The sequence below is a fragment of the Babylonia areolata genome, chromosome 2 (assembly GCF_041734735.1).
Source record: "Babylonia areolata isolate BAREFJ2019XMU chromosome 2, ASM4173473v1, whole genome shotgun sequence".
Taxonomy (NCBI): domain Eukaryota; kingdom Metazoa; phylum Mollusca; class Gastropoda; order Neogastropoda; family Buccinidae; genus Babylonia; species Babylonia areolata.
In genome coordinates, this window is record NC_134877.1 from 20,175,632 (window position 1) to 20,201,019 (window position 25,388).

The following is a 25,388-nucleotide window of genomic DNA, read 5'->3' on the forward strand; positions in this document are numbered from 1 at the left end:
TATCTGTCCCGCCTGTTAAGGATTCCACTTGAAAAAAATTAAAAAAACAGAATCAGACATTTAACTTTGTATTGTCACCTTCTCTCTTTAAACATGAAAACTGAATACATTAACTTTCAATATTCAGACATACTCGTGGTACTGTAAGCTACAATATCTTTTTAAAACAATAAATTATGTTTATCAACACTCCAGTCACAAAATCCTCTGAAGTACATGCACACTCATATCATACTTACATGAACAAGAATGCACACAAGAACAAAGTTGCAATTCTCAATTACCAAGTTTAATGTGCAGAAATTGGCATTCAAAATGACATGGTAGAAAGTCGACTTCCACAGACCCCAGCTGAGAACACTTCACCAAAAGCATGGACTGTCACTGCAGTTACACAGTATCAGACAGTCTGCATAAGACTGAATGAACAGATAAAGAGATGCAAATGAAACTGTACTTTCACAGTAACAACTAAAACCAAACCACAACATTATGAACGCTTATTTTGGTCGAATCGGAATGACTCTTAACCAACTTCATTCTAAAAGATACTTCAAAATGCATCTTGGGAGATAATAATTGTAAAATTACTACTGTGTTCCATGCTCACAATATATGTCTTGATGGGGGAAAAAAAGGGGAGAAAAATAAGTAAAACAACACTCATAATCAACTGAAGTAAATTACAGCAAAATAAGCAAATAGAAGAATGTTCTACGTGTCAAAGAAAAAGTTTTGCAGTAGTTCACCATAGGTCTGTCTATTCCAATTTCTTAAAACAATATTTCAAAATGCGATCACACTTTAATACACAATGGTTACCTAAATATTTCACATTTTAATATTCAAACATTATGCAGTCTAACTGTGTACACAAATATTACATGTTATACTTTTCCCCAGTTTTGGTTTGGCTACTACACTTTAAAAGCCTCTGAATTAAAAAACAACAACAAAAAAAGCTTTCAGATGCAAGCAAAAAATGAAAGCACAGAAAAGCATAATAATTTATCTAATAGTCTAATAAATTATAATAATAAAAAAATGCACACACAAAATAATAATGTATTTAAATCATTTTTTTAAATAATTAAATGTACATTATATTACATGTTTTGTATTTAAAAACAAGAGACAGACAGAGAAGTACAAACCTGAATAATTTCTGACTTCTGAATCAACCTTTCTCTCCCTCTTCATACAGTTGTATAATGTCAGTTCCCAGGTGATGCTGACATTACCATGAATAGCCAGTTACATTTTCGTTAAACGTTGGCACCCATCTCAGGTGGTATGGCCGATGGAGACATTTATCCTGGGACATACGGAGAGTTCTATCTAAAACTGTACTGACACAACCAGGATGACAAGATATTAAGACAGGCAACAAGACTGCAAGTGTGTACTTTGGCCACTGAGATTCAAATTGGTCGCTCAACCAATTGAGCTATATGTGAACACACAAATCAACCAGAAGTTCCACATGTTCCAGTTACAGTTCTACATCCATTGTGTCTTCTTTTCACACAAAACTTTTTTACTTATTGTTGCTTAAAGCCCTGCCAACTGTGAAAGCCATGTTTCAGCTGAAAACATGCTGTGTCTTCAAACAAAAAAGAAAAAGAATGGCAAGACCCAAGACTCACAGTTCACAGACAGTAAATGTAGTGGTACTGGTAACACCACCACTAAACTATGTGAAATTGTGACTTGGCTGTGCTGAAGATGCTAACCATTCCACTTTGTCACTTCCATATAAAAAGAAGCCACCCTTTCATGACTCATGTTGATACTGTTTTCATTACAAATATTCTCTTCACAAATCATCTGCATATGCCAATACTTTGTGGCACAACTCAGTCAGGTGGAACACTGTGGCTTTCAGGCTCTAGTCCAGATATGCACAGTGTTATGCTTGTACATCATTAAGACTCATCTCCATAAGTTCCAGACACATACATTAGGATAATGTCCTTAGTTGTCACACAACAATAATCATACTTGATATCACTTAATGTACTTAAATCACAGCAATTTTTATCAGAATGACTTAAGGCTATTATCAAGTGTTCCAGAAGAAACTATAAACATGTGCTCTGTAGTGTTGTCAGGGAATGATGTCATCAATTCATGGGTTCCTCCAAACCTGAAGTCTTCACTGTATCAACAGCAAAGATTGGGTACTTTGAACATAATTTTCCCCCCTTTGTCTTGTGATTTTCTGGGACATCCTGGATCCAGACCCATGATGGAGTATATGTTCATTCATTTTACATCCTGCCCAAGAAACTTCCAAGATTTGCTGTCATCTCAATTAATGTTGAAATAGAGAAGCAGAGATTAGTCATAGTGAACTGTTTTAAAAGAACTTGTATATGTATCAAAGTTAAAGAGTAAATGATAATTTCTTACCTTAATCAGAACTTGCAAATATAACTTTTTAAATGTAGTTTATATCAGTTTGATAAGCCGGTTGTGTTATTAACTGCATTAAATTATTCCCATTATATTTGGCTTCTATATTTCACACCTGTAGAAATTACTAGAAAGTACACCAGCATAAATAATATAATCTGACCCTGCTGAGACATACTTAACACTTGTTTAATTGGCCACACACAAAAAAATCACTTCTTAAATACTTTCCAGTATGTAAAACATATGAATTAACAAGTACAGATATCCCAGTACATACAGTTCCACTACCTAACACTGCACAGCATATCATAGATTCTAAACAAAAAAAGGGGAGAATAACTTTCTCAGCAACACAAAGGTAAAATGGCCCAGTAAGACAGAAATGGGCAAATATCAGACATTAAAAAAACACACACACACACACACACAAAAAAAACACAGAAAACACGACAGCAATGGAAATGAGAAGATTTCTAGCGCCAAATCTTCAGATAGGGGAACTATATATAAAACTGACAGATGTTCTAATTGAAAGATGCTTCAGGTATCCCAACAGAAGCACATGGGCCATCAATGCCATTAACTAAGACTGTAAGCTCAGCAACAGTCACACGGGAAGCTCCTAGCATATTGCACTGGGCAAAACAAGCAAAACACAAGCTCACAATTTATGCAAAAGCTCAATCTAGCATCAAACAACTGTTTTGAAGTTCAAGGTTTAAAATCAATTAATAAAAAAAGAAGGAAAATGAAAAAAACACATTAACAGGTGGAACACTGTACAGCACATAGCACCTCAATGATACTTATTGAAGTTACAAAGCAATTCTAACATGCTCCCTTCTATTCTGCTTCAAGTAGTGGCTACATGTGAACAAAGAAGAGGAAACAGAAGCAAAATTTCCTGGGGTATACATCACTTTATCCTAAAACATGAACACAGTTTGATGCACTCTGTGCATGCAGCAACATTTTGTTCTTTTTGAATTTCTTCCTTCTTGCTCTTTCTTCTTGTTATTTTCTTCTTCCTTCCGTTTTAAGGCAAGAAGTTAGATTAGTAATAGCTTTTAATCAACTACCACACCACTCAAAAAGAACACTACACAATTCTGCATACAAGATGACTTATTTGCAGTAAATTATATACTTGTGGAAACGTGTCATAAATGAGAGCTGCTATCAACATTACCCGAAATGAATACTTTGATAGCTCAGTGTACAAACACATGGTTACTGTTATTATACAACATGTTCTGAAACAGACATTGCACAATATGGGGCAGCAAAACCAGAATGAGAAGATATTTTGTACATCACAGCAGTTATCAAATTTTTACTTTGAAGCACGGCAGACATGATACGGAAATAAATAGTGTAGTTTGCATGAAATGTAAACTTTGTCCCTGTATTAAAACAACTAACCACCACCACCACTACCTGATTAGCAAACAAAGCTTCTCTATGAGATCTGATGCCACTGAATAAACTGCGCTGACCACGATAAACAGCTGAACCTGTCTCCTCTGAAGGCTTGCCTTTCAACGAAAGTTCGAAAAGATCACAAGCATGTGGATGCGACCACTACTCATACTGTTCCTTTATAGCCATGAAAGGCTCTGCAAAAGGAGATTTCAACATCCTTGGACAGCACTCCTCAACAACACAGCAATGGTACGCTGATGAACAAATCATTTAATAATTATTACATTGATATTAACAATATCAATAATATCATTGATGAACACTTCTATTGATATAAACTTTCAAATAAAGGGCAAGATTCCAAAACTGCTAACATATAATTTGCTGAAAAGCCCAATACATTTTGTGCTAACAAAAACAGGTGTCACTTTGAGAAGTAGAAGGGGTTACAGAGATAGATATTTCAGAAGACAGACGTGCATATATCACAGAAGTATTGTGCAGAATTTTCAGTGTCTGGTGCAAGTCAGCTACCTCACAGTATTACCTTGAGAATGGCAACTTGGGTCCATCAATCAACAATGTAATGCTACAGTGATTTGTTGGTGAAATCAGAAATTTACAGAATTCCTATAAAACTCCCTGATCCCACAAATCTAATGTAAAGTAGCACATCATTTCTCACAGGATCTGCCTGCAGCAGAAGAACTGGCACTCGAGGTTATATTTAAAACTAGCGCATGATTCCAATGCATGGACACATAACTGGTTTGCACAAGGCTGATCATTCTGTATCTGTTACAACAGTTCATCTGCTGTGAACCCAATGCTGTCACAAAAAAAAAAAACATTTTGAGGCCACTTTCAGCAGACTTTTAACTGGTTGGCTTCAAGAACAGCAAATAACACCACTTTCAAGTTCTTTTACACAGTATTCCCAGACCATGGAGAACTTGCATATTCCTCAGTCCCTGAGGACATGAAACCTTAGAAGTTATGTATATCAGCAACACACACATGCACACACACACACAAACACACACACACTGTGCATGCACACAGACGCACACCATTCTCTCTTCCTCACAACCAATACTGAGCTTCCCAACCACCACCAACCCTTCAATTCCGCAAACCACCTTTCATTATAACTATAATATAAGAAGAAAAGATAGCACAAGTGCAATCAATATCCCATGATGCAGATCGGAACTCCCAAGATATTACCCAACATATATGCTCTGTTTAAAACCCATAAAATTTCAGACCTGGATTGGAGAAAGGGTGGAAAGCTTTAAAATCTTGTGAACCTATACCATTAAAAAGTAATATATATCTATGTATATGTACAATATCAAAAGATACAGCAAAAGATGAAATGACAGCATGAAAAGGACTATGGCAAGTCTTTGCTGCACTGTTGAACATTCCACTTTTGTTCCACCTTTGCAAGGTACTGATTAACTGTTGGTGTACAGATTTTAAAAGAAAAAAAAGGTTATGTAGAAAATCTGACACTGAAAGAAAACAGAGCAAGAAAAAAGCAACAGGAGGCCCCTAAACTGTTGTTTCACCATAGAAGACTACTTTGCAGTGACGTGCAAAAGCCTCTTTTCCCCTCAAGTGAACTCACTGGATGAGGGCTGTATGGGGTAGGGGGGAAAGTGCAGAGGCTGAATCAGCTGCATGCATGCTGCAAATGGAACGCATAATTCCGATCATTCACCTAGGCATTTCTTAAAATGGATCATCTTGTCTTCAGTCACCGTTCAGTGGTAGACATCTGTCACAGAAATCTTCAAACCCCACATTCAGAGAAAACAAAAGAAAAAGAAAAAAGCAGACACACACAAAAGTGACAAGATGTATATACAAGGTGTAAATCTGTCCATAATAAACTGATGTCGTACGACTGTTGCCTCTGCCTGCCCATGATGGAAACAGAGACAATAAAGCGGAATGCCAGAAGCACAGGCAAGGTCCCTGTTGATCAAAGCTCCAGTAAGGGTAAACAGTAGGAAGCAGCGAAAGACAGAAAGCTGGGATGTTCAAATGCCACCAGGTCAAATCTTTATCATCTTTCTGTTGTCCCAGAAAGTCTGAAAAAGTAAACAGAACAATAACATTTTCAATAATGAAATAAATTATTAACATGGCACCCATGTTAAACTGTTTGGGGTTTTTTTTTTTTTTGGGGGGGGGGGTTGTTGGTTTGTTTGGGTTTTTTGCGCTCTATAGTGTCAAAATGCATAAAATAAAATGAAAGCACAGTGTAATATGCTATCATTAAAAAAGATGAGTACAGTTGCAACTTACAAACACACGCACACAAACACACACATTTTAACGTACACATGCACACACTACAAAAACGAAGGTATGATAAATCTTTCTTTTCAGTTGAGCAACCTTCTGCAAACAGATTTCAAGGATAATTTTCAAATTCCAGCTGGAAAACAATAAAGGCCAACTGAAAACTGACATGCTAGCAAATACTCTAAACACACACACACACTCACAAAAAAAAGAAACTTATAAATCACCTCAATCACCTAAGCCTGCCTAAGAGGCTTGATGACAGCTGGTCTGTTGGCAGCCATGCCACCCCCCCCCCCCCCCCACCCCCCCCACACACACACACACTCACACACACACACACACACACACACACACACACAGAGAAAAAAAGAAACCTGTAAATCACCTCCATCACCTAAGCCTGGCTGTGAGGCTTGATGACAGCTGGTCCGTTGGCGGCCATGCCACCAGCACCCCCACCCCGGATCCCTGTGCCCTGGGTCGCACCACTCCCTGGGTGCTGTCCTGGCCGGATGGGCTTGGCTGAAACACACAACACAGGCATTCCTTTCTTCATCCACTTTTTGGAGGATTCACAAAACTAAACAAAACAGGCAAAACTTCATGGCTCACATGTGAGTCCTAACACTTTGAACATTTTTGTTTTTTTCGAAAGGGAAATACAGCCCTCTCTCAATTTTTTTTTTTTTTTTTTTAATGTAACTGAACTGCTCAACCAGATTCCAGATGCTGTTGGAAGCATGCGTCCTTGCTCAAATTCACTTGGCACTCTTAAACCCATTCCTTGACTATGGAACATCCAGCAGGATTACATCTCTGCAGCAACATCATTTTGCTATAATCTTGACAAGTAGTTTATTTGTTTTATCAGCAATACGGTCAATCAGATCATGGAGTAAACAACCAAAAAGAAATGCTACCTGTGTTCAATTTTCTGGTGTAATATACACAATAATCTCTTTGGACAAGTCCAGTTCTTTCTACAAAATTATAATATGCAGCTCACACACATATTCCCACCCTGAACATTTCGATCATTCTCTGTCAGTCAAGCACACAGACCTTAGGTGTGCACACAACTCAAGTCACTAACTTTAACATCCAAGTCTATCTGAACCTTTTTAGCACTACATCTAAATATCTGTATATAATATAGTACCAGGCAAGAAAGCCAAAAACAGTGACTTATTATCAGAATCAGTGATAACACCCATCTTGAAAAACTACTAATGTTTCTCTCCAAATGATCGCCAGTTTTTGCTTTTTACTGCTCCATTCATAAACCAGAAGTCTCAAGGCTTTTTTTTAATCTGAACTTCCTGTGATGATAATCTCATGTGCACATGTATGGTGCGTGTTAAGTATAATGGTGACGGGGGACATGTGTAAATCTAAGAATAGACTACTACTCTCTTGGAGATTCACGCAAGCATTTGTTCTTGCTTACTGAACAATAACGGCAACAGGTTTAAGTGATCTGGAATGTGAAGTATTACATTACCTGAATGCATGCATAGCATATCAAACTCAAAACACAGCACTTTACAGCTTACATTACCAGACATACTCAAAATAAGTGACATATATTACAGCAATAAAACTTATCTTTAGCGTTGATGTAAGCCATACAGAACTGATGTTTATCACTGATTTAAACCACATTCGATTCTTCCTTTTCTATTAGTTTTTAATGTATCCACTGACCAATCTGAGCAGCATTGCCTCTGCGCGCCAGGTTCCGCTGTCTCACAGCCTCTTTGATGCGATCAACCTCCATCTGATACCTGTTTCAACACCACACAAAAACAGAGAGGAGGAGTTTGTATTATACTCCATGTTTGGTGTTACATATACTTACCATGTCAAACTGATGCAAACTAGGCCTATGGTTTGCTCTGTTTGGCCAAATTTTGCGCGGCTAACAGTGAAAAGACGCCCCTCTTAGTCTGGCCCGCTCTTAGCCAATCAAACGCCTCTAACAACTATAAGCGCTGAACCATTCCTTTGGCCAAGGCTCTCCACGCCATCTTGTCAGGTTTTCGCTCTGTCTCGTCTAACGCTTTTTTTGGCTATTAAGCGTGTTCATTTGGCCTTATTTTGTTGTATGCGGCTTGCATGTACATTGTTCTTACATTCTGTGTACTCGTTTCGACTCGGCCCCCTCGATTCGTTTGTATTTTTCTACCTCTGAGTCGATCCTGTCTTTCCTTTCTCTGTTGGGTTCGAATTGTCCGCTGGGTGCCTACGCGTGGTACCATGCCTCGTACGCCATCCTACGAAGGCAGGGATCATGATGCTGGGACAGATACTCGGCAAGAGACTCTCCCAGGCCCGGAGCTCATGATCTCTCCCGATAGGTACCGCGGCGAGGCATCTGCAGACGTAGATCGCGGAGGGGACGCTCGTTCCAATAAAACGGTCATGAAGGGGACCGGGGGGAAAGGGATTCGAGCGTCGCCTCCCGAGGTGTCCCAGCGCGAGGCGGGTGGAGTGGGGAGCAGCACGTCCTCTCTTGATGGCGGGGACTCGCGGCGGGGTGCTGACTCCCAAGGGGAGGCCGCCCCCCGCCGTTACCCGGGTCCCCACACGGAGACGGCCCTCAGGGGCCCCAGTGCTGTTCCCCCTCCTCCCTCCTCGGTCGACCCCTCTCCCCCACCTCCTTCTGGGGGAGAAAAACATTTGGTTCCGGGGGGGGACCTCCACTTTGCCCACCCCGGGCCAAGCCACCCCAGTCTCCCCACGGGAAGGGATTCGGGGCGCGTGGCAACCTGCTCTGCAGGTCCTCCCGCTATCTGGCTGGTCTCCCCTGCTGGGGGAGTCCCGCGCGTGTCAGGCGGTTCCGGGCAGTCAGACCGCCGACCTTTCGGCGTGTCTGACACCCAAGTCGGACCTGACCTCCCTCCGACTTGGCCAGGTTTTTCCCTTCAGCGAGGTCAAGCGCCAACTCGGCCTATTGGTTTGCTCTGCTTGGCCAAATTTCGCGCGGCTAACAGTGAAAAGACGGGCCCGCCCGCTCTCAGCCAATCAAACGCCTCTAAAAGCTATAAGCGCTGAATCATTCCGTGGCCATGAACAAAAATGCCCCATGAGAACCACGGCGGAGACGGACGGGCGGGCATTCGAGTTTGACATGTTAAGTATATGTAACACCAAACATGGAGTATAATACAAACTCCTCCTTTTGGTGTCATATACTGTACCATGTCAAACTGATGCAGAATTTAAAGCAAATGGAGGAGGGCAACGCCTACTGGTTCGTATGGGGAGCCCTTGTAACTGAGACGGCAGTGTTAGCCGCGACAAAGGAAATCCCCTTGGAACCGTCAGCCCTGGTCATACGGAAATTCCTGAGGTAGAAGTTGATGAAGGGATTCTCAGACCGCCAGAAGGCTGCCTCCAAGACATGCTGCGTTGGCACTGAGTGCTGGAAAGCAGCCGAAGTAGCTATGGCCCGCACTTCGTGTGCTCTGGGATGAAGACAGCTGATATCCCTGTGTGCATGAGAGTAGACTCTACGAACGACTTGGGAAACCCGGCGGGAAATGGTGCCTGCAGCGATGTCTTTCTTGTAATTCTCATTGAGGGAGATGAGCAGACGCCTCTGAGAAGAACGCCTATGGCGAGACCTATCCCAATAATATTTGAGACACCGAACAGGGCAGAGGTGCCTATCCTCATCATCTTGGGCAAGAATATCAGACAAAGGTCTGACCCTCAGAGAGGGGGAAGGAACCTCAGGGTCTTGGTTCTTAGCCAGAAACTCTGGAAGGAAACGAATAGTGATGGAACCATCTCTGTGGAAGGCCAGATCTTGTGGCATTCCACTAAGACCATGCAGCTCACTTCTACGACTGCCTGTGGCCAGCCACAGAAGGAAAGTGGTCTTGAGGGTGAGGATGTCAAAAGGAATAGTCCCCAATGGTTGGAAGGGCTGTTTTCGAATGAAATCCAGCCCCAGGAACAAGTCCCAGAGGGGCACTCTTCTGGGGTCTCTAGCTTCCTTCCGAGGGGCACCCCTAGCCACCTCTCTCAGCAGGAAATCCGCTTCAAAGGCGGGACCACCTAGCTGTTTGCATTGTGGTACAGATGGCAGACCTGTACCCTCGCACAGAACTAGCAGACAGGATGAGAACCGAGGAGCAGAGAGCCAGAAAGTTGGCCAGCTGCATGCTCGTAGGGTTCGTAGGGGTAATGCCCTGAGCTGTACACCACCGCAACCATTTCTTCCAGCGAAAGTCATACAAAGTCTCCGTTCCCTGCCTCCTAGCTCTGGTGACTATGGAGAGGAGGTCAGAGGAGGCACACCCCTGGGTCAGCGCAGCCGACACAGACGCCGACCGAGGGGTCGAGGACTTCAATGGTGATGCTGACAGTTCCGACCGCACAGCAGCCATGCGTGCTGGTGGAGCAGTTGAGGATTGGAATGAGGAGTGCCCGAGCGAGGCTGCCTCAGCAGATGAGATTTGGTTTCAAGTTCCAGGGTGGAAACATGTGTCAGGGACTGAAGGTCCGGAAACCAGGTCTGGGCTGGCCATTTCGGCGCAATGAGGATCAGCTGCGGGTGTTCCAATCTGTCTTTCCGTATCACCTTGGACAGAATTGGAAAGGGAGGAAATGCGGAGGCAATCAGACTGCTCCAGTCTAGAGAGAGAGCATCCACTGCCCACGCTTCTGGGTCGGCAACCGAAGAGACATAAGTGGGAAGTCTCTTGTTGAACAAGGTCCACCATCGAAATGAAATGAAATGAAATTATGGTGCTTAGAGCCTCGCCGACCACCAAGGCCATCTTAAGGCTATCGCCGCGTCAATAACTACTACAAGGATAAAAAAACAACCAATTAAAACGAGTCACCACTTCAAACTTTCCACTCCAAAGTTAAAAAAAAACTTCCATAGTTTAAAACCTTCAAATCTGGTTAAAAAGGTTCACTTCTTTTAAGAAGTCCATCAGCGCCCATGGAGGGACATCACGAAACAAAGTCTTCAAAGAAACCGCCGTGTAATGTCTGCGTCTAACGTCATGCAGATCCCAACAGTCAAGGAGCACGTGTTTCACGGTGAGAGGCTCGTCACAGGGAATGCATCGAGGGGCCTCCTCCCCCTTCAACAAGTAAGAATGAGTAAAAAAAAGTGTGCCCCGTACGCAGTCTGCACAGCACAGACTCCTCCTTTCTGTTCTTCACCCCCGAAGGGAGGGTCTCTTTTAGGTCCGGACGGATCTGGAAGAGCTTGTTGTCCGTCTGGGTGTTCCACTCCTCTTGCCAAAGATCCTTAACGTAAGTGTTGACCTTCCGCTTCATGTCTGTATAGGGTACCAAGGATCTGGACAATTCTTTCTTTACAGCGTTCCTGGCCAGCAGGTCCGCCCTTTCGTTACCACGAATGCCAACATGTCCGGGAACCCAGGCCAACACAACCTCGTATCCTTTCTTCGTTGCGAGAGTAAAAGTTTCATAAAATTCCAGCAGTTTGGGATGAGTGATATTCCTGCAGGCGATCGCCTCCAGGGCTGACAAGGAGTCGGAAAAGATCATGAATCTCTTCTGTTTCGAAGAGAGAACCATTTTTAACCCCAGAACCAGTGCGGTCAGTTCCGCAGTGTACACCGAGCTGTCAGACAGGATGTGTTCCGTTGAGGGCCGGTCAGGAAAGGCGGGACAGAACGCAGATGCGGCGACTCCGTCCTCTGACTTGGAACCGTCAGTGAAGATGCTTTGAAAAGTGGGGAATTGGTGGCACAGTTCCGAAAAGTAAGTTCTGTAGGCCAGAGAACTGGTGGTGTCTTTTCGGTATGAGGCCAGATCGAATCGGACCTCAGGTGTTGAAACGTCCACGGGGGGCTGTCAGGGAACTTAGAGAAATCTGAGATGCCACCGACATCCAGATTGGCATTTTCCAAGTGCGGCTGAATGCGGAGTCCGAGAGGAGGTATGCAGTTTGGGTTGTCTGTAAATTTCTTATCGAAAGGGTTGTTGAATACAGCGTTGTAAGCAGGGTTTGTAGGTTCCGAAAACAATTTCAAATAATAATTCAGGGTCAGCTTCAATCTGCGGTTGGAGAGAGGCAGTTCCCCCGCCTCTGCGTACAGGCTGTGCACAGGGGTGGTGCGGAAAGCACCTAAGCTGAGACGGAGCCCTTGGTGGTGTACAGGGTCCAACAGTTTCAGATAGGATGGTCTGGCCGAGCCGTATACCACACTTCCATAATCCAGTTTGGACCGGACCAGGGCTCTGTAGAGGTGCAAGAGAGTTCTCTTATCAGCACCCCAGTTCGTGTGTGCCACAACTCGGATGATGTTAAGGGCTTTTTGGCAAGATACTTTCAGCTGTTTAATGTGGCTGAGGAAGTTCAGCTTCTGATCGAAGACGACCCCTAAAAATCTGGCTTCCTTGACCGCCGGGATGGTGGATGTTCCCAGATGGATTTCAGGGTCCGGATAGAACTGGCGAAAATTATGAAAATGGATGCATTCAGTTTTGGAGGACGAAAATGTGAAGCCATTCTCCTCTGCCCAACACTGGATTTTGTTGACGCAGAGCTGAAGCCGTCGCTGGATGCTGGCGTACGTGCTGCCGGTTGCATATAAGGCAAAATCGTCCACGAACAGCGAGCTGTCCGATCCCCTCTGAACAGATTGAACGATGTCATTAATTTTGATGCTGAAAAGAGCCGGCGACAGGATGCTCCCTTGCGGGACACCCAGCTCCTGCTCGTGAATGTCGGACAGGGTGGTGCCGACTCTCACCTGGAATTGTCTGTCTTGTAAAAAATTGTGGATGAACTGAGGCAGGTGTCCTCGGAAGCCGAGCTTGTGCAAGTCGGAAAGAATACCAAATTTCCACGTGGTATCGTAAGCTTTCTCCAAGTCAAAAAATATGGCCATCACATGTTGTTTGTTTACAAATGCATTTCTTACAGTGGTTTCCAGACGAACCAGATGGTCAACGGTAGAGCGATGCTTGCGGAAACCGCACTGTTCTTTCGCCAGAAGGCCGTCGGTCTCTAGTTTCCACATCAGTCTACCGTTGACCATCTTCTCCATCAGTTTGCAGATGCAGCTGGTCAGTGCAACTGGGCGGTAGCTGGAGGGGTTCGAGGGGTCTTTTCCTGGTTTCGGCAGCGGGATTATGAGGGCTTTCCGCCAGGAGGGTGGAAAAAAGCCTGTGACCCAGATGTGGTTATAAACTTTAAGCAGGGTGTCCAGACAGGTTTGGGGAAGGTGCTTTAGGAGTTTATAATGGACCTCGTCCATTCCTGAACAGGAATCCGTACAGGTCTGAAGGGCAGATTTAAGTTCGTTCATTGTGAAAGGAAGGTTGTAATTCTCTGTGTTGTCGGAAAAGAAGTTACATGGTGTTTTTTCTGACAGGTTTTTGGTTTTAAGAAACCGAGCAGATTTGTTAGCAGATCTCGAGTTCTGTTCTATTGTGGAGGCAAGCAAATTGGCAACTGCTTTCTTCTCTGTGACCAGAGCGTCTGAAAGTTTAAGATGGTGAAAGGTCGGGCATACGTTTTTGCCCTTAATTCTTTTTAAAACCCTCCACACTTTCTTCTTGGGTGTGTTGGAGGTTAAGGAAGAGCAAAAATCTCTCCATGACTTCCTCTGGCTCTTTTTAAAAACATACCTGGCTTTCACCCTCAGCTGTTGATGGGTTCGAACGCTATCGGTCTCCGAAAGACGCGTCGCTGCGCTCTCTTCCGAGACTTGCGGGCCTCCCGACATTCCGCGTTGAACCAGGGCGTTCTAGGGACCTGAGGCTTGGAGGTAGACGATGGGACTGCTGCTTTGGCGCAATCTAAAACGATCCGAGTCAGGTCCACCATCGGCCAAAACCACTGTTCCCACACCCACTGAAGGCTGTCCTTGTCCAGGGTGCACTCTGTGCATATGACACTCTTGGACCTGCTGAGAGCATCTGCCAAGATGTTGGTTTTTCCTGCTAAGTGTCTCGCTGAAAGTGCAATGCCCTTGCTGTGTCACCAACGGAGGAGAGCCTCAGTCCGCATGGAGAGGTCTGCCGAGTGCGCTCCCCCATTTGTTCACATAACATGCGACCGTCGTCTTGTCCGTGAACAAGCGGATGGTCTTGCCAGTGGCCTCCCCCATGAAGTGCAGGAGAGCCCTGCGAACTGCCTCCAGTTCCAGAACATTGATGTGGCATAGGCGCTCCTCCGGGGACCAAGTCCCTGCTGCATGGAGTGAGTCCATGTGGGCTCCCCAGCCCAGGGAGGAGGCGTCTGTGAAGAGTGCCACCTGAAGAGTAGGTGGGGCTATGGGCACCCCCTGTGTCCGAAGGGGGGTGATTAACCACTCTGATGTCACCTCGAGGAACCACTCGCCCAGACATATCTGGGTATCCCATGGCTGAGTGCTCTGGGACCGGCATAACCTCAGTGCCCTCTGGAGAGGGCGCTTGAGAACCCTGTCCAGGGGAATGAGAGGTGCCGTGGACTCTATCATGCCCAAGAGGGAAGAAAGTGTCCGCGCTGTATCTTGGGAGGAGTGGCGCCAGTGGCTGAGGAAGCCTGCCAGACGGTCCCAGTGATCTGGCGCCAGAGAGACTATCATGGACCGCGTGTCGAATCTCATCCCTAAGAAGTCGAAGGACTGACGTGGGGACAGTGCTGGTCCATGAGGAAGCCCAGTTGGGAGCAAAGGTCTAGAAGTCTGGCCGTATGACTCAGGCACAGGGCCTGCGACTGGGCCAGGATAAGCCAGTCGTCCAGGTACACACAGAGACAAATGGATTCCGAGCGGACGATGGACACCAATTCCCGCACCACCTTGGTAGACAGGAAAGGGGCAAGGGACAGACCAAATGGGAGGGCCGGGAACTGGAACCCCTTGTCCCTCCACACGAACCTCAGGTACCGATGGGATGCCGAATGGATGAGTATATGAAAATAAGCATCTTCCAGATCGATAGAGGTAGGCCAATCACCTTGTTGGATGGTCTCCCGAATCTGTGCCTGTGTGTCCATCTTGAATCTGATTTTGGGGAGGAATCTGTTGAGGGGGGACAAGTCCAAAACTGGTCCCCACCCTCCCGAGACCTTTGGAATCACCAACAACCAGCCGTAAAAAACCGGGGCCCGGGTCTGAGAGATGAGATATAGCCCCATGAGGAGTGGGTGCGATATCTCTTTTTCTAGGACGCTCTCCTGCTCCGTCGAGCTGGGCACCTAAGGAGGAGGAGTGGATCTTAGTGGGGGGCAGTCCTCCACCCAAGACAGCATGTACCACCGACTCTAGCACCGACCTAATCCCATCGTTGAGTCCCAGAGCACACCACTGATGTGCATGCCGGGACAAGTTTCCTACTTGGAGGGGCTGAACGACTGGCGGTGCTGAATCGGGGCCCAGTCATTGGGGGTGCTGCCTTCTGGCCTTGGGCATGGCTGGTCAGCTTGGACGGACATAAGGTGGTTTATTCCTCTGCCACTGATTCTGCACACGCTGCTTTGACTTAGGCGGCGTGGTATATGGAGGGGCCCTGGTGGCCGGTCTCTTCAATGGCATAGAACCCTGGAGCCCATGAGAGGTGTGGGCCCAATATGAGGCCACCTCCCTGTTTGTCTCTGCCCTGTGGCTGACAAAATGGGGCGGGAACTGGCCGAAGAGGGAGTGCTGCTGTGCTGGGATGGACCGCAGGGCAGCCCTCTCCTCCACAGGAATGTTAGAGGGGCTGAGAATGGCATCACGCCGCGCTAGCACAGTACTGAAGTGAAGGCTGGTAGCTGTGTCTGCAGCTGCCGTGAGACCAGATGCTACCCTATTGCCAAAAGCGTGTAACCTCTGGTCGGTGAAGAGGCCAGGCGGGACAGAGGAAGGAGACCCCGTGTCCTGATTAACCGGACACTGTTCCCACAGCTCATTGGCCCTGTGGAGGAACGCGTCGAAGGTGAACGCCGTGGAAACCTCGAGGAGGCAGCGGCGGGCCAATTTGTCCCACTCTGCTAACGTTTTAAAGGATAGGGTAGCTGCAGTGGGGAAGGTGGTGCGCTGTGAGACCAACATCCTGTCCTGTGCGGAGGGCTCTGCTCCGCTGTAGGCAGGGTGGTCCTGTGTGTACCAGGACCACACCCTTCCCTTGGAGGAATCTTTAAGGAACTTTCCCGGGGAAAAGGCGCCCGGGGCAGAGAGGGACTCCCTGCCTGGAGGAGGGATGGAAGCAGCACCCCTGACAGTGCAGGCTGGCTTATTAAGCCATTCCTGCACCATTTCTGGCACTCTGAGTCGCCTTGTGGTTCTGGAGTTAGAGTCACATGGCGTAAGGAGGGTCAAGGGTAACAAAGTAGCCTGAGGGACTGATTCGGCATACGTGACCCTATTGGGGAGGGTCAGTTCGAGCTCGGCAAAGTCCGAGTTTGGTTCAGGCTGGTCCCTATGGAGGCGCGGGCTCAATCTGTCCCCCCTGGGATGTGGGCGAAGAGTGCTCATCTGCTTGTTCGTCCTCATCCGAAGACAGGGGTTCCCACTTTTGTTCGCAGTCCATCCCCTGCTGGGTGCCATCCCAAGTGGATGTACCCACTGGGGCGTCCTGTGAGCTGTGGTCAGCCCAGCGGGATGAGCTGGGACGATCCCGAGCCGGGACCCTGGCCGCCACTGTTATGTCCTTGACACCTGAAGCGCGTGGGGAGCGTGTGGACCGTAGGTCCAACCATGCTTGGGATGGTGGGTGCCACACCTTTTCAGAGAGGGCGTCCATGGATGCAAGAGGGACCCATGAGTGCTGTGAGGGGACAAACATTTGAATTTTGCTCTACAACCACACACATTAACCAGCTGGTTTTATTTTTTGGATCAGTAGACCATAATAAAGTATACAACAATACTGCACCACACACATATACTCCCTTGAAGACTTGCATAAACACAACACACACACACACACACAAACATACCATCTCTCACAGACACACATTCACCCTGTGTACACAGACACAAGACTCACACTGAGATAAACTATCACACACACAGAGTGCAGCAAACCACAGCTCAAAACAGGGGAGCACACTGACCGTTTGCGGTCCCTCATGGCTCCCTCCTTTGCCTCCTTGAGTGCTGTCTCCAGAGACTTGACCCGGTCCATGGTGGCCCTCAGTCTCTTCTCAAGCTTGGGCAGCTCACAGCGCAGGTCAGCGTTGTCACGCACCAGCTGTCAAACACACACACACACAAACACACAGTCTGTATCAGCTATGCAGCCGCAAAAATGCTGATCAGAGTGAAAGACACATAAACCAAATGACTTTGGGAATTCTATTGTTTTGCATTTTCCTACAGCCAAAACAAAGAGAAGAAGTGTGTGCAAGTGCAAGCAGCGCATTCTTCCGTTATCATGGACTACAGTTTTAGAGTTCACACATTGACTTAAACAGATCAAGAGTGGGCTTTCATAAGAATGACAGTTTTGACCTCAATATTCAGGATGTCATACTCAATTTTTACAGGTACACATGCTGAGTACACAGATGTGTCCATAACCCACAATAGACAGACATGGACCATACATTTTCAAAATGCATATTTGATCTTCTACCTGTGCAGACATGAAAAGAAGACTGAACTTCTTGCTTGACTCACCAGATGCTGCTACCAGAATTTGATTTCAGAACCCTTGACTGGAATTCAAATGCTCCAACCAGATGTCTATCATTGTCACATGTATGTGCGCGCGCATGTGTGTGTGTGTGTGTGCGCGCGCGCGCGCGTGTGTGCGCGTGTGTGTGTACATGCATGTATATACACATAAATCCAAACCAATGGACAGGTGCAACTGGGTGTTTCAGACTGACCTGTTTGTGGACCTTCGTCAGTTGCTCCAGGTTGTTTTCCAGGAAGGAGATCTTCTGTTTCTGGGCAACATGGCCACCAGACTCCTCCTCCTCCTCTTCAACCTTGTTGGCAGACTGTCAACAGAAACCACACAGCGCTCATGGCCCACGACATGAGATAACCTGATAGGAGATGACATGACTTATGACAGCAGATAACATAGTGAAAATCAAAGATCATATTCATGGTCATTCAAAACAGACTTCACACATACACTGCTCTAGAATGAGAGGCAGAGTTCTACAAACAAGGGACGTTAAAATTTACAACTGTTCAAGATATTACAGCCAAGGATTTGGCCCGTGTCAGATGGTCTGAGCATACTCACAACACATTTTCAAGGCTATGCACAGTTTTTCTCATAAAATATCTTGCTGCAGAAAGAAATACAGGTGCACCAGAAGCAGAACAAAGGCACAGCTGAACAGAACACCGGGCGAAGTGCTGTCAGTCACCTTTTTGACTCTGCTCTGGAGGTCCTGCACGAAGAGCTTGCGCAGGTTGTGGAGGGTCTGCAGCTCCTTGGCCACCGTCTCCTCCAGCCCCTTCAGGTCCTGCTTGGCCTGCTCCCGCCGGGACAGCTGCATGGACAGCTCAGACAGCTTGGCGCTCTTCTCTCCATCCTCAGCCTTCAGCTTCTCAAAGTCGCCCTGCACTTTCTCCATCGCCAGAGACAGCTTCTGGTTTGTTCTGAAGTCAGACACAACAAGTCACTTGTAGAGAAAGAATCAAGGAGAAGTTTTAACAGATTTTTTTCCCCCTCTTTTCTTGATGTGAAGAATACGTCACCTGTGGTGAAAGAATCTCTAACAGAAATCACTTAGTTTTAACCTTTTCTTTCACCCATCTATCTTGTCACAAAAAATGAGTCACTTGGTACAGAAAGAATCTTGGAGATAAATAAATCACTTTGTTTTTATCTTCTCTTCGCCCATATTTCTTGTTATGAAGAATGAGTTACTTGCAGAGGAAAATTCTTCAAAAGAAATCACTTATTTTAACCTTATCTTCGCCCATATTTCTAAAGATGAAGATTGAGTCACAGGTTGAGAGGAACAAAGAGAGAAATCACTTGTCAAGAAAGAGTAAAAACACTACTTTATAAAAACCTGACAAAGAAGTGTTAGAAGCATACACATTTTATGCCTTACTTTACTCCAAAGATTGTAATGAGTACACTGACTGTGCTAAGTGTTCAGTCAGTCAGTGTGTTCAGAAAAACACAATATCTTTCTTAGTTATCTCCTTCATCAACAAACTCTTTACACTGATTCTTTTTTTAACCTTTTTTTTTCACCCACCTTTCCTTGTCCCTGTTCTCAAAATAAAATACAAACATGCTCACATCAGATATCATAATGTCAGGGCCTGCTGACATACAAAGATAAAACTTCTTTTTTTATATAATCTTTTTGCTGTCGCCCACTTTTCATGTTTTGGGCAAGAATCAATCCCACCTTTCTTTGATACCAACCAGCCATAAACCCAGCAGTGTGTGACTCACTCTTTAAGGCCATCAATGAGGGCCTGCTTGTCAGCAATCTCTTCACGCAGGGTGGACAGCTGTTTCTGGTGCTGTTCCCTGTGAGCCATCATCTGCTTCTCCAGCGTCTCCTTCATCTCTATCTCCGCCTGCAGCTTGGTCGACGTCTCCTTCTCTTTTTCACTCACTGTCGCTGCCATCGTCTCTGTCAGACAAAAAAGAAAAGACACAAACTACAGTGAATGCCTCTTTTTTTTTTTTTATTCTAATTTTCATATTTGCAAACAAACAAATATAAAAACTTTTAACTCTTGATGTGGGACTATTCTTGTGCTGAAGATCCCAAAGATAATACTAAGTATCTGCTTGCGTCTCAGTATTATTCATAAAGAATATAAATTTTTCAGCATTTCAATTTGAAAAAAATGATTAAAATATTTAATTTTTAAATCACTGTCTGAACTATAAACTACTACTGTTACTACTGATAATGATAATTGCATAAATGATATTTTCAACTGCTCAGAGCACAATCAACTCTGAAAGAAATCTGTATAATGTGCACAACTGTTTATATTTGCTTTCTTCCAAGTTACAAATACATATATACACATACAAAATTATGAAAAAATCTACATAACAATAAAAAAAATTTAAAAAGAAGAAAGAAGAAATCTGGTCCAAATAAAAGAAGAAATCTGGTCCAAATAAAAGAAGAAATCTGGTCCAAATAAAAGAAGAAATCTGGACCAAATAATTTTTTTTTTTTTAAAAGACAAAGAGAAGAAAGCAAGGAGACTACTGTTGTGCTTACGCTGTGCCTTGAGCTGCGCACATTCCTCGTTCAGGGAGTCAATGTTTTCCTCCAGCTGCCTCTTCTTCAGCTCCACACTTTTGATGGATTCTGACAGCGTCGACATTTTGGCTTCATACTAAGAGACACACACACAACATCCAGAGGTAAAGTTCATCCAAAGGTATTGTTCACAGATGGTACAATTCATTCAGCTCAACTCACTCACCTCCATCAAATTTAACTGCAATGACGGTGACAAACTGAACATCAGTTTCTGTTCTGTTGGCCATGCGTCAACGCATAGCTAGCTGGTCAGTTTCTTTTTGACTGAGCACTGGGATGATATTGGGCAAGGTAACAGCAATTATACAATGGAAATGAATTAAATTTATCATTCACTTCATATACAATGTATGAGCAATCATCATGCAAAATTTCAAGGAGATATATTTTATATATCGATGAAGTAGTGCATTTTTTTTAACTTAGGTAAAAACCCGGATTTTTTCCTCGGCACACAGGAACCACAGTATTGCTCAAATGTTCAGCAGGCAAGGGATTAATAATTACTATTTAAGTAACATGAATATAACCAATTTTGAAAATAAACTACTTTCATGTGATATTAAATTGTATAATAGCACATGATTTTTTTATATTTTTTATCTGTGTTGTTTCTGATATATTTCTTTTAAATCTCCATCAGTATAAAAGCAACTTCTCCAATACATGAGAATCATAAGAAAACAGATCAACAGAACAGAAAAAAAATGGAATCAACTCAGTCGAATCAGGTGTTATGGCAAAAACAAAGACATATAAAAACTAAAAGAAGAAAATGACCTAAATTGTGATGAAACTGTTCAATTCCATTACATTTTTTTTTTTTTTTTTTTTTTTTTTTCCCCCCCCAAAGAAAAGGACAAAAATTGGGATTCGGGCACAAGACATTTCTCTTTTCTTTCTGGTTACCTGCTGGATTTTAAGTTTGCAGTCAGACAGTTCCGTCTCAGTGTCATCAAGTTTCTTGGTGTTCTCAGAATTGGTGGTTTCCAGGGTGGCAGCCCGGCTTGACAGGGTCTTCACCTCGGACTTCATCTTGCTGATGTACAGGCGAGCCACCGTGAACTCCTCCTCCAGCTTCTCACCAGCACCAGGGTTGGGCTGAAATACACACAGTTACTTTAAAAACATGAACAGGTATAACATGACTAGGTACAGTCATTCGATGGCTGCAAAACAGGTTCAGGGTATTTTAAAAAAAATTTCTGCTAAAATCAATGATGCAACAAATCAATGGAAATGAAATGCACAAACATCTTCAATGTCCAGATATTATCTTACGTCCTTTTCAATAAAATACAGACTTTTGTTCAACCAATAATTTCAAAATCCATTCTGTTTTGGGGGTGGTTTTTTTGTTGTTGTTGTTTTTTTGTTTGTTTGTTTGGCTGTTTTTTTTTGTTTTTGTTTTTTTTTTGGGGGGGGGTTGATTTGGTTTGGTTTTGGTATCACAAGTTGTTCTGAATGCTGACCTTTCATTGCTCTGATGCTTATTTCATCAACTGCTCTACAGACAGCCTTTTATCTATCCAATCCAAGATACAACAGATGATAATTGATCTGTTTCATCTGCAACAAAATATGACTCACAGGCTTTACAAATCTTCAGACTGTATTGAAATATACTTCTATGGTTCAGAGGGCATCACAACACAGGTACACTAAATCCAAAAGAGCTGAGTCACAACATGAACAAGCAACAACATTTCACTCTTTTTGTTGTAGACTCTGAATTATCTATTACAGCTGCTGTGAGCCAAAACAACCTGGGGAAAATACCACCAACAATCACTGGCAAACATAGAGTAACAACAGAAGAGATCTATAATCCACAGACTCACCTTATTCTCAGCAGCACTGCCGCCAATGGCAGTGCCGATGTCAGAGAGGTCTCGCAGAAGACTGACAATCATATCTGTGACCCGTTTCTTCTGGTGCAGGGCAGTGTCCTTCAGCGTCTCCAGCTCTGACTGCATGCTGTTCAACAGGCTCTGAGGACATGGGCACACAACACTAATTGTCCATCACAGCTTTTTTTTTTTTTTTTGGTCTGAATCCAAAGGTTGCTGTTTTATCTGTTTGTTTCATTCTGTCCTAAACAAAACGCCCTTCAGTCACATTTCACTTTGTTCTTGTTGTAGTAAAACTAATCCACCCAATTTCTATTTATTTGGGAACAACGACGGTAAACAAGAACAGGCAATAAACTCACATGAGATGACTTTGCTAAGTTATCAAAACAAAGTTATCGAAACAGATGAGTGAGTAAAAACAAATAAATAACACAAACTCACCCCTGCCCTTTGGAAACATCAAACACAGAAGGGATGGGGAAAAAATAAAGAAGAGAAAAAGAGAAAAATAAACACTCGAAGGAAAAAGATGGCCAGCTTACAGATTTCTGGTTGAGTTCCTCAGAGATGGCCTCGAGGTCGTGGTTCTTGTTCTCAACCTCCTGTGACTTCTGGTCGTAGTTCATGGCAAGCTCCTCCAGGGCCTGAAGCACCTCCTTCACCTCCTCCTTGGCTGACTCATTGTCCTGACACACACACAGAGTACTTGTGAACAAAAATAGCAATCTGTAGTGTATAGGTTAGCTGCTCATTCACTAACGTGTCAATGTTCAGATATGTAGCCTCTGTAATATAAGTTAGTTAATTGCTCATTCATCCAGGCTCAGGTTCTGATAGCACTCTGTAGTGTAAAAGTTAACTAACTGCTCATGAACTGATAAATCAATGTTCAAGTGACTGTATTGTATAAATAATAAGTTTGCTGTTCAATCACCTTCAAACACATGTTCAGACAGCAATTTATCTGTCTGTCTGGCTGTATGTATGTGTCTGTGTACACAGCTGCTCATTCATCCACAAACTAATTCTCAATATATGCATGGCCTTGTCATACAATGCTGTGTACTTGCACAGATTTTATTTTGTAGCTGTTAAAAATAAACTCTACAGCGGATGGAGGGCAGGCAGCAGGAACAAGGAAAGAACTGAGAAAGATGGAAAGAAAGAGAGGTGAGGGAGAGAAGAAAAGTACAAGTGAAGGGAAAGGACGAGGACCTGCTGGATGCGAGCCATGTCAGATTGGACGTTCTCATAGTCCCGGCGTGACTGTGAAATCAGCTCTTCCTGCTCCAGCATCTGCTCCTTCAGTTTTTCTATCAGCTGTGACTGGTTGTTGATCTCCTCGTCCTGGTACAAAAACACACACATTGTTACACAAATAAATAAATGTCACTGGTCCTACATCCTGGTTTAGTGAAGGGTGCTGCAATGCTGAACAACACCAACATTCTCAATTTCTGGAAGATGTGGGACAGGGCCCAAGTTCTAAAACTCAGATAAATAAAATAATTTTTTATATTGGAAATGAATCTTCTCATTTCAGTTTACTGGTCAGTCAGTGCTGGGGTTTTGATGGGCGCAATAGCCAAATGGTTAAAGCATTGGACTTTCAATCTGAGGGTCGCTGGTTCGAACCTCAGTGATGGTGCCTGGTGGGTAAAGGGTGGAGATTTTTCCGATCTCCCAGGTCAACATATGTGCAGACCTGCTAGTGCATGAACCCACTTCGTGTGTATACGCACACAGAAGATCAAATGCGCATGTTAAAGATCCTGTAATCCATGTCAGTGTTCGGCGGGTTATGGAAACAAGAACATACCCAGCATGCTCACCCCCAAAAATGAAGAATGGCTGCCTACATGGCGGGGGTAAATAAACAAAATGGTCATACACGTAAAATGTTACATGTCTGTCTGAGTGTGTATGTGTGTGTGCCTGAAATCTGATTGAATGACTCAGTAAACGAATGATGAGCGCCTAATGGCAGCCGTCAGTCAGCTCTACCCAGGTAGGCAGCCTGTTGTGCAAATGACCTCATGTTTGTAAAGCGCTTAGAGCTTGGTCTCCAACCAAAGACAGATGCTATATGAGTATCTATATCAATCAATATCAATTTTACTATCCAAATTTCCAAGGCAAGTAATCCATTAATAAAAAAAAAATATTAAAATTCATTTGTACACTGATAAAATGATTATAACAAAATATTTCTGTATTTTGCTGTTTTCTTCTCCCCACACAATGAGAAAGTATGTTTCCTATTATATCAGGTGCAGTGGCCTAGCAGTTTCTGTCACCAACTGGCATCTGGGAGGTCACACTTTATATCATACTGCATTCCACAGTAGTTTTTAATGCCCCCTCTTCAGAATCAGCATTTATCTTCACCCAAACAAGTGTCCACAAAACAAAGACAAGGGACGGGTGTCCTGTACCTTGTCATCCAGCTGCTGATACAGGCTCATCTTCTCCGTCTCCAGCTGCTGTCGCTCAGCCTCAGAGATGGCAGAGGTGCCGCCGCCAGCCAGACCCACAAAGCTGGTGGCCATGTGCAGGGTGCCTGTGCCAGGAGCTGTCCCTGTCCCTTCCTTCACTGGGGGCTCGGGCTCTGCAGCTGCTGTCTTCACATCCACCTGCTCTTCTGCTGGCACCACTTTACCTGTCAGTCAGCAACAAACAAGAGCTCCACTTTACCTGTCCACAAGATGCAGACAACCACTTTACCTGTCCACGACATACAGAGTATCACTTTACCTGTTCATAGCTGAGTATTATTTTGCATGCAACAGTATCCTTCTGCCTGTCCACCACAAACAGAGTGTAACTTAACCTGTCTTCAACAAAGGACCAATTTACCTATCCGCAACAAATGAGTACCACTTTTCCTGTTTGCAGCAAACAAGAGTACAACTTTACCTGTTTGCAACATACCAAGTATCATTTTACCTGTCCACAAAAGAGTACCACTTTACCTATCCTCAGCAAACAGAGTTCCACTTTACCTGTCAGTAACAGAAACACAGTACCACTTTACCTATCCATACCAGAGTTCAACTTTACCTGTATGCAACATACAGAGTACCACTTTACCTATCAACAACAAAGTATCACATAATTAACCTTAAGAGTATCTCTAACTGTCCACAACAAATAGAGTATCACTTTACCAGTCCACAGCAAATCAAGTACCACTT

General features: G+C 44.3%; 1 protein-coding gene across 1 annotated transcript in view; it reads right to left on the reverse strand.

Moving 5' to 3' along the window:
- Positions 1–267: 267 nt before the first annotated feature.
- The window catches only part of LOC143298964 (kinesin heavy chain-like), a 40,833-nt gene continuing 15,712 nt past the window's right edge, over positions 268–25,388 (reverse strand). The window contains exons 12-24 of the mRNA XM_076612023.1: positions 24,630–24,853; positions 23,410–23,541; positions 22,737–22,880; positions 22,183–22,332; positions 21,251–21,442; positions 20,297–20,414; positions 19,504–19,687; positions 18,455–18,689; positions 17,960–18,073; positions 17,183–17,319; positions 7,864–7,943; positions 6,545–6,681; positions 268–5,939 (exon numbers count right to left, since the gene is read on the reverse strand). Of these exons, the coding sequence (XP_076468138.1) occupies positions 6,554–6,681; positions 7,864–7,943; positions 17,183–17,319; positions 17,960–18,073; positions 18,455–18,689; positions 19,504–19,687; positions 20,297–20,414; positions 21,251–21,442; positions 22,183–22,332; positions 22,737–22,880; positions 23,410–23,541; positions 24,630–24,853 (1,838 nt within the window). The 3' untranslated portion in view covers positions 268–5,939; positions 6,545–6,553. The remainder of the gene's footprint in view (positions 5,940–6,544; positions 6,682–7,863; positions 7,944–17,182; positions 17,320–17,959; positions 18,074–18,454; positions 18,690–19,503; positions 19,688–20,296; positions 20,415–21,250; positions 21,443–22,182; positions 22,333–22,736; positions 22,881–23,409; positions 23,542–24,629; positions 24,854–25,388) is intronic.